Source organism: Bos taurus, chromosome 15 (genome assembly GCF_002263795.3).
Source record: "Bos taurus isolate L1 Dominette 01449 registration number 42190680 breed Hereford chromosome 15, ARS-UCD2.0, whole genome shotgun sequence".
NCBI classification, from domain to species: Eukaryota; Metazoa; Chordata; class Mammalia; order Artiodactyla; family Bovidae; genus Bos; species Bos taurus.
In genome coordinates, this window is record NC_037342.1 from 49167334 (window position 1) to 49179720 (window position 12387).

A 12387-nucleotide genomic window follows, 5' to 3' on the forward strand; every position below is an offset into this window, starting at 1 on the left:
AAAAGGAAGAGAGTTCCAGGAAAACACCTATCTCTGCTTTATTGACTATGCCAAAGCCTTTGACTGTGTGGATAACAATAAACTGTGGAAAATCCTGAAAGAGATGGGAATACCAGACCACCTGACCTGCCTCTTGAGAAACCTATATGCAGGTCAGGAAGCAACAGTTAGAACTGAACATGGAACAACAGACTGTTCCAAATAGGAAAAGGAGTACACATACATCAAGGCTGTATATTGTTACCTGGCTTATTTAACTTCTATGCAGAGTACATCATGCAAAACACTGGGCTGGAAGAAGCACAAGCTGGAATGAAGATTGCTGGGAGAACTATCAATAACCTCAGATATGCAGATGACACCACCCTTATGCAGAAAGTGAAGAGGAACTCAAAAGCCTCTTGATGAAGGTGAAAGAGGAGAGTGAGAAAGTTGGCTTAAAGCTCAACAGTCAGAAAACGAAGATCATGGCATCTGGCCCCATCACTTCATGGGAAATAGATGGGGAAACAGTGGAAACAGTGTCAGACTTTATTTTCCTGGGCTCCAAAATCACTGCAGATGGTGACTGCAGCCATGAAATTTAAAGATGCTTACTCCTTGGAAGGAAAGTTATGACCAACCTAGACAGCATGTTCAAAAGCAGAGACCTTACTTTGCCAACAAAGGTCCATCTAGTCAAGGCTATGGTTTTTCCTGTGGTCATGTATGGATGTGAGAGTTGGACTGTGAAGAAGGCTGAGCACTGAAGAATTGATGCTTTTGAACTGTGGTGTTGGAGAAGACTCTTGAGAGTCCCTTGGCTGCAAGGAGATCCAACCAGTCCATTCTGAAGGAGATCAGTCCTGGGATTTCTTTGGAAGGAATGATGCTAAAGCTGAAACTCCAGTACTTTGGCCACCTCATGTGAAGAGTTGACTCATTGGAAAAGACTCTGATGCTGGGAGGGATTGGGAGCAGGAGGAGAAGGGGACCACGGAGGATGAGATGGCTGGATGGCATCACTGACTCGATGGACGTGAGTCTGAGTGAACTCTGGGAGTTGGTGATGGACAGGGAGGCCTGGTGTGCTGCAATTCATGGGGTCACTGAGTTGGACACGACTGAGCAACGGAACTGAACTGAACTGAAAGTACTCTTGCCTGGAGAGTCCCATGGACAGAGGAGCCTGGTGTGCTGCAGTCCATGGGGTCCCTGAAAGTCAGACACGACTGAGCGACTTCACTTTCAGTTTTCACTTTCATGCATTGGAGAAGGAAATGGCAACCCACTCCAGTTTTCTTGCCTGGAGAATCCCAGGGATGGGGGAGCCTGGTGGGCTGTGGTCTATGGGGTTGCATAGAGTTGGATATGACTGGAGCGACTTAGCAGCAACCGCAGCATCAAAGTAAATAAATGCATGCAGTTTTCCATCATACTGAAGTCTATGATCTTCCCTGGTAGTTCAGATGATGAAGAATCCTCCTGCAATGCAGGAGACCTTGGCTCCATCCCTCGGTTGGGAGGATCCCCTGGAGAAGGGAATGTCTACCTGCTCCAGTGTTCTTGCCTGGAGAATTCCATGAACAGAGGTGCCTGGAACGCTACAGTCCATGAAGTCTATGATGGATTCAAATAGATGTTTCCTGTCAGTAATGGAAAACAGGGGTGAAAATCCAGAGAGAATCTTGTCACGTTGTCATCACTCTCCCACTAACTACTTATATGAAACCATGACTTATGGTTTTGCATCCCATTCCACGGTTTTGCATCCCATTCCACGATGAGGGAAGAGAGGTTTTCCCCACACACCACCAGCTGGGTGTCCTATAAAGTAACTAAATTTGGACACTACCTACCTGGAGATAGTTTCAAATCCCACAAGTCACGGGTTCAGTCCTATAAGACTTACCACCATGCCCCCCTGCAAACCAAGGTATCATCTGGGCTTCTGGCTGATCAGCTGTACATTGGCAGTTCCAATGACCCCCTCCTTGGGATGGATTAATTTTCTAGAGCAGCTCATAGAATTCAGAGAATTATTTTACTTAACTTGGTTACCAGTTTATTATTAAAAGATAATAAGAATGGCTCAAGAACAGTCAGATAGAAGAGAGTCCTAGGACAAGGTATCCAGAAAGGGTAGGGATCTTCCACATCCTCTGCAGGCATGTTCACCAATCCAGAAGCTCTCTGAACCTTTTTTTTTTTTAATGTCTTTATGAGACTTCAGTCTCCCCTCCCTGGAGGTAGCAGGGAGAGGGAGTGAAAGTCACATCTCTTGAATAACATTGTTGGCTTCACTAGCAACTAGCCCCCTCCTTAGGCTGGGTCCAAAAGTCACCTCATTAAGGTAACAAAAGACTCATTCCTTGCTCTCACCTCTCAAGAAATTTTAAGAGATTTGGAACACGTGTACACCCGTGGCAGATTCATGTTGATGTATGGCAAAACCAATACAATTTTGTAAAGTAATTAGCCTCTAATTTAAATAAATTTAATTAAAAAAATAAAAGTGAACAAACTCTTTTGCCAACCCCCAAAATAAATAAATAAATAAATAAATAAAAGCTCTGTGCCAGAAACAGGGGCTAGAAATAAATGCTTGTTTCTTACTATAAAGCACAGCATCACAACTATGTACAAATTGCCTTATCCTCTCGCTCTTGATTATATTTATTCAGTTATAATTGACATATGTTGTGTAATTTCAAGTTGTCCAGCATGTTGATTGCTGCTGCTGCTAAGTCACTTCAGTCGTGTCCGACTTTGTGTGACCCCATAGACAACAGCCCACCAGGCTCCCCCATCCCTGGGATTCTCCAGGCAAGAACACTGGAGTGGGTTGCCATTTCCTTCTCCAATGCATGAGAGTGAAAAATGAAAGTGAAGTTGCTCAGTCGTGTCCGACTCTTAGCGACCCCATGGACTGTAGCCCACCAGGCTCCTCCATCCGTGGGATTTTCCCGGCAAGAGTTCTGGAGTGGGGTGCCATTGTTTATTTATATTGCTTACTCTTTCCCTTTGCATGAATTTCTTTCCCTAAATTTTCAGAAAATATTTTCATTATATTTCAGATTACTTCTCAGAGACAGTGTGATCACTCCATCTAGAGTAGTCTAACTTCTGTTCCCTTGGAATGTCTCATATATTTTTATATCAGATTTTCACAATACAAAAGTATTTGCTCACTGTGTGTATTAAATAGTTCATACAGCTTCCCAAATGTCCCTTCCTCTCTAAACACACGTTATATAAGGAATCTGTATGTTTCATATCAGTCTTGTATGTTTCTGCATCCTAAACACATGAGGTCATATCTGGGCCGTAGTAGATTTTTAGTGTACATTCACTCACTCAATCTTCTTTAATTAGGCAGCTGGCTGAACCACAGTGTGATTAGTAGCCTGGGCTCCTCACTACTCCAGGATGTGTGCTGGCATCCCTCTAGAAATAATCAAATATATTTTTTCAATATTAATTATAATTCTCACACATAAAAAGCTTTGCCTCTGAGGGTTGATCCATGAGCCAAAGCATTAGTTTCTTCTTAAGAAGACTTGCCTGAACTCAGTACAAACATAACTATGATAATGATTCTAAGAACTCATCAGCTTTTCTAACTGGACTCTTCCTATTTCTTGAATCTCCCTCTTTTCTATTCGCTGGCAAGTTTTTATCATACATCATCAGAATTAGTGAAAATAGACCTCAAATGTTCCAATTATTTCCAGTTTACAACATTGGGATTCCAAAGTAAGCACTCTTGCTGGATAATGTTTCTTAAGTCCAGGCTTTAACTTATAGGCATATTCTTAAATGTTAGAATTACTTTCTGAAGTAACTGCTATTGATATCTCCATTTTACCATTCAGAACGGAGAAAGCTAGATAATATAACTTGATGAGAATCAACGTAGCTAGGAAGTAGTTGTTTTTGGATTCAAAACTGAGCAGTATCACTTGAGAGCCAGTTGTCTTAAATGATACATTTTTTGCTTCTCTTAGAATTTAGAATATTCAGGTAATTTTTGTACTAACCAAGATAATATGAAATGGATGACAATAAAATAAGTTTATACAACCAGAAATATGAGCACAGAGTTAACACTTTATTATTGAGGGAAGAGATATGAAATCATAGGGCAGTCAACAGAAAGGGGTCATGTAGACCTGATATCTGATAACCCACTAGCTCAGAAAGAAGAAAACAAAATTTAAAGAGAATAAGTAACATGATTCTGAAGAACTACTAACAGAGAGGTACTCGGGTTACTGAATAATTTGGTAATATATGCTACTATGGCCTCATGACAAAACTGCTTAGGTCATTATCAGGAATAGTGTATATCTTAAAGAAAAGCATTATACTGTATTAGGTACCCGTAATGATTTGGTATGCCCCAAATGAGTTATATACCTATGATAAATGCATGATATTCCATACAAAAGTTTAGTCTGCAACTAAACTTCGGAAAGAAAGAGGAATGAACAATATCACAGTCAAGAGTAACTAGAAAAATGACTTATAAAGAAATGCCAGAATACAATGTCTCTGTTTTATAATACATATTGTGAGTAAATAGAGTATGCAAGATCACAAAATAATGGTAGAAAGAACTATATATATTTTCAGTGAATCAGTTTAATCAGTTTGAACCAATTGAGGAAACAAAAGGGAAAATGGTAGGACAGTATTGGATTCATGAAGTCTTCTGGAGAAGTTTTTGTTGGACTAGGTATTATTTAGAAAACTTATAAGAATTCTAGGTAGATTGAGGAAATAGTAATATGCCACACAAAATTCCAGGAAGTAATCTGGAGAGAATAGTTTCTTCATCTGTCTTCTCAAAAGATATTTAGCTAAAACTATCCCAGTTTCTGAGGTTTTAGATTTAAAGTATTTTCAGTTTTATTGTCTAGGAGAAATAGACAATTAATTAAGCTTAGTGAAAGTCAAAATAATGAATCATACCAGTGTCTCTTGAAGCTCATAATATGGAACAACAGAATAGTATTGTGGAAGCAAACACAATGAAAAAGATCACGGAAAAGTGGAGAAATTGAATTATCAAGCAAATACATTAAGAATAAATCACCTAAGTCAGTCATCTTCTAAGCAAGTTTCCTGAGAATGACATTAAATCAATGCTAATTAATACTTTATATTACAAATAGAATATGTAGAGATTCAGGCTTCTAGAAAGAAGGTTAATATCTTTTTTTTTTTCCCATAAGTCATAGAAACTTGTTCCATAAAAGCTGATTGTTTTAGAGTTTGTGAGAAGTCAAAAGTTGGAGAGGACATTCTCTGATCCTTTTGGTTCTTATGCCATAGGTCATTGGGTTCACCATGGGTGGGATGAGGACAAAGATTTTAGCCACAAAGATGTGAATATGAGGAGCCATGTGGTGCCCAAACCTGTGAGTAAGGAAGGATAAAAATACTGGAGTATAGGCTACTAAAATGAGACACACATGGGATCCACAAGTGCCCATGGTCTTGAGCTGAGCAGCCTCAGATGGAAGATGGAAGACAGTGAAAAGGATGACAACATAGGAACAGAGGATTAATATGAGATCTAAACCTCCAGTGAAGAAGGCAGCAGTTAGGCTGTATGTTCTGCAGATCCTGGTCTCTGCACAAGCCAGCTTGATCAGGGGCGTAAATTCACAGTAGTTGTGAGGGATGACATTAGCTCTGCAGTAGGAAAGCCACCAAAGCATGAAGGGTTGAGGAGTATAAAGCACAACTCCACAGAAGATAGTAACCAGCCCCAAGTTCTGGATGACTCTGTGTGCCAGGATAATGGAATGTCTCAGAGGATTGCAGATTGCCACATACCTGTCAAAGGCCATGGCCAAGATAAACCCTGAGGCCATGCTGCATAGTGAGTGAATGAGAAATACTTGGACAAGGCAGGCTTCAAAATAGATCTCCCTGTCATGGAACCAAAAAATGCTGAGGATTTTGGGCATAGCAGTAGTGGAAAGGATCAAGTCGGCCACAGAGAGCATACAGAGGAAGAAGTACATGGGCTCATGCAGGTTGGAGTCTGTTCTGATAATAAATAGAATGGAGAAATTTCCAAGGCAGAAGGGCATTGATATCCAAGTGTGAATGGCCTCCATCCCTGGAATGCCAAGGAGAAGAAAGGTACTGAGATGAAAACTGGTGTTGTTTGGTAGTGACATGATGAAAAATACGGGTTGTGTTCAGTTGCAGAATATGTGTATATTTTCATATTCATATGACCATCTATTTACTGATGACTTCATTTATTAATATAAATCTTGAGAATGTTTTATACTTTAAAAATAAAATGATAAATAGGACCTAATTCCTAATTTCAGATTAACATTCTAATAGGGGAGAAACTGATATAAACCAATGATTAATTTCCCATGTGATCAATGCAGTAACAGGTTTATGAACAAACCATTTTATGAACAAAAAGGTAGAGACATTTATTCTATTTCTGTGAGTCAGAGGATTCACAGATAAGATGTTTAGTCTTGGTTCTGAAGCACTCTGGACCTGTAAGATAAAGAAAAATTGTAACGTAAGTAAATTCACAATCAGATGAATCTAACCTTAACTGTATTAGCCCTCTTGAAAATTAATTTGTTCAAGACTGTTTGTGAAATGGGGCTTCTTTGGTGGCTTAGATGGTAAAGATCCTCTTACAATGCAGGAGACCTGGGTTTGATCCCTGGGTCAGGGAGATCTCCTGCAAAAGGAAATGGCAACCGACTCCGGTATTCTTGCCTGGGAAACCCCATGGCCAGAGGAGCCTGCTGGGCTCTAGTCCATGGGGTCACAAAGAGCTGGACACGACTGAGTGACTAATATTTTCATTTGTGAAATACAGTGTTCCCTCGGTATGCATGGAGGATTGGTGCCAGGACCCACCATGGATACTAAAATCCTCAGATGCTCAAATCCCTTAGTCAGTCATCTGTATCCTCAGTTCCACGTCTGTACCTGAAACCAACCCTGGATCATGTAGTAGTATTACATGTATTTATTTAAAAGAATCAGTGTGCAAGTGGACTTGTGCAGTTTAAACTCATATTCAAGTGTCAATTGTCCTTTGAAATGGCAGTGATATTGCAGAATGAAGAGAACACAAGACTCTGTCCTAAATTTCACTTGACTGTCTACTGTACCACATCAATTAGCATGCTTTGATGAATAATTTTAATTGCACATAGTCTAGACTCTTTTTCCACAGAATGAGAACTATAAAAGTGATAGCAGAAGGTTCTAAATGAGGACACATTCTGCATTTGTCTCCTCAGATTATGTTAAAATTAAGAGCCACCTTCCTCATATGGAAGGTAACTATTTTGAACCAGGTAATAATCATCCTCTTTCAACCAATATCTCATTTCTCCTTCAAACATCACCTCTTTTCTCCATCCTTTCCATCTGATAAGTTTAAACTTCAGAGTTCTGGAGGTATTGTAATTTAGCGATATATAGCTAAATTGTGTCGTGCTGACAAGTACCACTGTTAATTCTGAGGACACCAGCTATGTAAGAGCAACAGTGGAAGCACATTTGCCCATGGAGAGATACAAGTCAAAACAAGGAAAACCAGCTGAAAATACAGGGAGTAGAGCCTGCAAAATAATAAGTGCATATTGTATCACTCATATTCCAAGATGACTAGAGAGATAATTAAGCAGATAAGTACGCTTCTGTTAGGAAATATATAGATGTATAACTTCTCATAACTATGCTGTTTGCCTAATTCAAATGTAGGCCAGGGAGCTAAAAAGGACTAGAAGTCCTAACATCTAGAAGATGGCACGGGGGCAGAAATAAACATATCTCTCAGTTTTGGAGTTGGCAACCACTGAGGAGCTTTCTCATTTGAAATTGAATAAGAGAAAAGACAATAAGGGAAATCTAAAATTACTTGCTAACGAAGCTGTAAATTGTCTTAATACATATGGTTTAAGATTTACTTTGAATAATAGCTTTACTTCAGCAAATAAAAGTTTAGAAAGTAGATATTAGCATGTAAAGGGTAGGCAAAACACATACATTATTGTGCAGTTAAGTTCCCTCTCAGAATAGCTCTTCATTTAAAGAGTAAATCAAGTTCAGAGCAACACCCCCTTATGTAATTATAAAATATGAAAACATGCCATCGGCATGGCATAATTTCAATTCTAAAATTTGTAATAAATTCCTGGACTGCATTGTTTTTGTTATATAAGTGATAAAATCAAATAACAAAACTTTGAATTAAGAATTTTAAAATAACACCAGTAATAATTTCAAGTAAACAGGAGAAAATAAATGATGAGAAGAAAGAGAAAAATATAAAAAGTGGGATATAGCAAACAAGTGAGAAAAGGAAAAAAAAAAAAAAAGTAAGAGCAGGCCCATACACACTTGCTTAGAAATTTTTTTTTTTTCCTTTGTCACATTGCCACTGTAGGAACTGACTTTTCTTCAGTGGATCACAAAGCTCCTGCTTCCACTTCAGCAATAATAATATATACTTAGACTTCATATGCAAGTAGCATCCCTGTTGCAGAATCTGAGAAGAAAGTAATACTTACACAATTTCTGCCCTCCCAGGTACCGCTCTCTGCAGCACAGCCTAAATTTCTTCAGTCTTATCTCCCAGATAAATAGATTTGACAACATGGCTTATTCTTGAGTTTGCTGTACATACCAAATGCTGATGTGGGTACTTCGCCCTGGAGTTTGATTGAACAGGTCAAGGAGCAGTTACTGTTATGTCTCCACTTTTCAGTGGCATTACTTATCCTTAGAGAACCTCAACTGAATGCCATGCCTTTCTTAGAGATATGATCAGATAGGAAGACTAAACTCTTGGAGAAAAGGAAAATCCTAGAGGAGTAAGATCTAGTGGTGAAGGAATATCAGCTTTGATTCAAACCATGAATTGACAGAAATAAGGAGAGAGATGCAATGAAAATATTTTATAACATCTTGTCAATTCAATGAGGATGTTCATTTATAGAAGATACTAATCATCGCTCAATCATCTTCTCACCACCTACTACTCTAAACCATTAATTTTAAATTAATTTTAATATGACTGTCATTGAATTTTAATATCACTCTGTTTTCTGATCCCTTTGGCCTTGATGAAAAACCAGGGCCTCTTGCCTCTACAACTCTAGTAATGAAAAAACATGCTGAGGTGGTTGTATTATCCTTCACCCCATCTGTCCTATATCATCAGAACAGGTCTGTCATAATTCAAATCTACTTCTTCTCAACTAACCTCAATTATATTAATAGTTCTAGGATCACAGGCTCCCAAGGAGCCAAGAAAGTGGCCCACATGTGCATGGATTCCCTGTGGAGCCTAAGATATACAAGAGTTGAGCTTCTTGAGCAGGGGATCGGGTTATTCTCACACCACTTTCACAAGAGACAGGAAAATAGGAATAAACAGATAATTTTTTCAGTGGATTATGTCTCACTGTATAAGTAATTTCATTAGGGATATATTGACTGGTCACAATACTTAAAGATATGCTTGTTTCACAAAATTCTTTTCAAATTTTTGGCAACATTGGCTTTAGGTAATAATTTATGACTTATCTGAATACATGTAATTCTTAATTTCTTCTGAGAAAATATATGGAGCAGAGATCTTTCTTTAAGAAATGTAGAGTTTTCATAATTGTAATTATAATGGTCACAAAATATGTCATTGAATTTTGTTGCATAGTTTACTTAACCATTCTCCAGTTTCTGAATATATGTATTATTTTATTGTTTTACTAACTAGGAAAAATTATTCAAGATTAATTCTTCCATGTAGTATGATAGAAATAATAAAAAATCACAAACCATGTGCATCTACTGCTTTGAAACATTGCTGTGCAAAGAAACTATTGATCTCTAGCTCCATTATCATACATATGGAAAATTTTCACATTTCCTGAATTTATTCATAAAAATAAACTATTTTAGTCATCAAATCAACTCTTTTATATGTACTAAGACATAGTAATAGTCTAGAGACTAGGAATGTAATAAAGCAGACAAGGTCCTTCATTTTAGGAATATTTGGTGTAGTGGTTAAAATCAATAATAAACAAATAAGGGGAACATAATATTTAAGGAATAAAAAGTTCTTTCCAACATGAATTTGCAATATAGAAGCTTAGAATTTTTATCTTGAGTTTGATAGCAGTTAATTTCTTACATTGAACTTTTTAAAAAATCTATTTTCTTTTCTATACCCATGTGTCCTATAAATTTGGATTTTTTGTGTTTCCTTAATTCTAGTAATTATTATTCATTTTTAAAGTATTTTCTCCTCTCATTATTATTTACCTTCTTCTACATTTATTGATATATGTGTTTTGGCTAATTCTAGTTCATTCCTCCAACTATTCAAATTTTCCATTTTCTGATGATTATTAATTAGTAATATCATAATTATTTTATGAATCTGTTACTGCCAGTTTTTAGGGGGGTGTGTTTGAAAGTAAAATTGTATAATTTTATGTGCAGTTTCATAAATAGTTGACTAGATCAGTTCTACTAAATTGTCTTGTTTTCTTCCCAAATACTCTTTTAGAATCCTTATCAGAATTAAGTTTCCTATGGCCGCCATAGTAAGTTACCACAGATTTAATGGCTTAAAACAACATAAACTTTTTATTTAATTCTGTATGTTTAGAAATTCACACACATGTCACTGCACTAAAGGTTTCATTCTTTCCCAGAGGTTTTAGGATAGAATCAATTTTATTGACTTTCCAGCTTTAGAATGCTCCTAATCCTTGGCTCAGAGTCTCCTTGCATCTCAGCTGACAATGGATAATTAAATCACCATGCACTAAAACATGATTTCTCTGCTGCTTCCACTGCCACTTTTAAGGACCTTATGATTACATGGGACCTGCCTAGATAAGCTACATTCTCCATATTTTAAGATCAGGTGATCATTAGACATCATAACTTAAATACCCTTTACCATGTGAAGTAATATTAAGTTCCTAGGACTTGGATGTGGATATATTCTATTATCCACTATTATAAGCCACTCTTCTCCCTGCTAAAGGGGTTGCTTTTATTATTTTTTAAAAGTGTGTGTTTATGTTTTTGTCTCAAGTATAGATTTCAAATATATATGTATCAGTTCAGTTCAGTTCAGCTGCTCAGTCATGTTCGACCCTGCGACCCATGAATCGCAGCACGCCAGGCCTCTCTGTCCATCACAACTCCCGGAGTTCACTCAGATTCACGTCCATCCAGTCAGTGATGCTTCCAGCCATCTCATCCTCTGTTGTCCCCTTTCCTCTGCCCCCAATCCCTCCCAGCATCAGAGTCTCTTCCAATGAGTCAACTCTTCGCATGAGAGCCAAAGTACTGGAGTTTCAGCTTTAGCATCATTCCTTCCAAAGAAATCCCAGGCTGATCTCCTTCAGAATGGACTGGTTGGATCTCTTGCAGTCCAAGGGACTCTCAAGAGTCTTCTCCAACACCACAGTTCAAAAGCATCAATTCTTTGGTGCTCAGCTTTCTTCACAGTCCAACTCTCACATCCATACATGACTACTGGAAAAACCATAGCCTTGACTAGACGGACCTTTGTTGGCAAAGTAATGTCTCTGCTTTTGAATATGCTATCTAGGTTGGTCATAACTTTTCTTCCAAGGAGTAAGCGTCTTTTAATTTCATGGCTGCAGTCACCATCTGCAGTGATTATGTATTAATAATTGATATATATATAGTATAATATATATAGTATATATAGTATATTATATGTCAGAGAAGGCAATGGTACCCCAGTCCAGTACTCTTTTTTTTTTTTTTTTTCCACTCCAGTACTCTTGCCTGGAAAATCCCATGGATGGAGGAGTCTGGTAGGCTGCAGTCCATGGGGTCACTAAGAGTCAGACAGGTTGAGCGACTTCACTTTTATTTTTTCATTTTCATGCTTTGGAGAAGGAAATGGCAACCCACTTCAGTGTTCTTTCCTGGAGAATCCCAGGGGCAGGAGAGCCTGGTGGGCTGATGTCTATGGGGTCACACAGAGTCGGACATGACTGAAGTGACTCAGCAGTATATTATATGTAATATATAATGTTACTTGTATATTATATAAATATGTATATTATTATATATATATGTAAGTAATTATACAATATATGTATAATTGTAACTAGTTATGGGCTTCCCAGGTGGTGCTAGTGGTAAAGAACTTGCCTGCCAAAGTAGGGAGACTTAGGAGATCTGGGTTCGACCCTGAGTCGGGACAATGCCCTGGAGGAGGCATGGCAACCCCCTCCAGTATTCTTGCCTGGCGAATCCATGGACAGAGGAGCCTGGTGGACTGTAGTCCATATATGTATTGATTAATAATTATAGTATATAGAGAACCCAGGGACAGGGGGAACC

General features: G+C 38.0%; 1 protein-coding gene across 1 annotated transcript; it reads right to left on the bottom strand.

Annotated features, from left to right (window-relative positions):
* Nucleotides 1-5249: 5249 nt before the first annotated feature.
* Nucleotides 5250-6173, bottom strand: OR52S24 (olfactory receptor family 52 subfamily S member 24). The gene has a single exon (NM_001390393.1). It carries the CDS (start codon nt 6171-6173, stop codon nt 5250-5252), a length of 924 nt encoding a protein of 307 aa, NP_001377322.1.
* Between the last annotated feature and the right edge of the window lie 6214 nt (nt 6174-12387).

Coding starts and splice junctions, on each gene's coding strand:
- OR52S24 (NM_001390393.1), bottom strand. CDS start 6,173: ATGTCACTACCAAACAACACCAGTTTTCATCTCAGTACCTTTCTTCTC.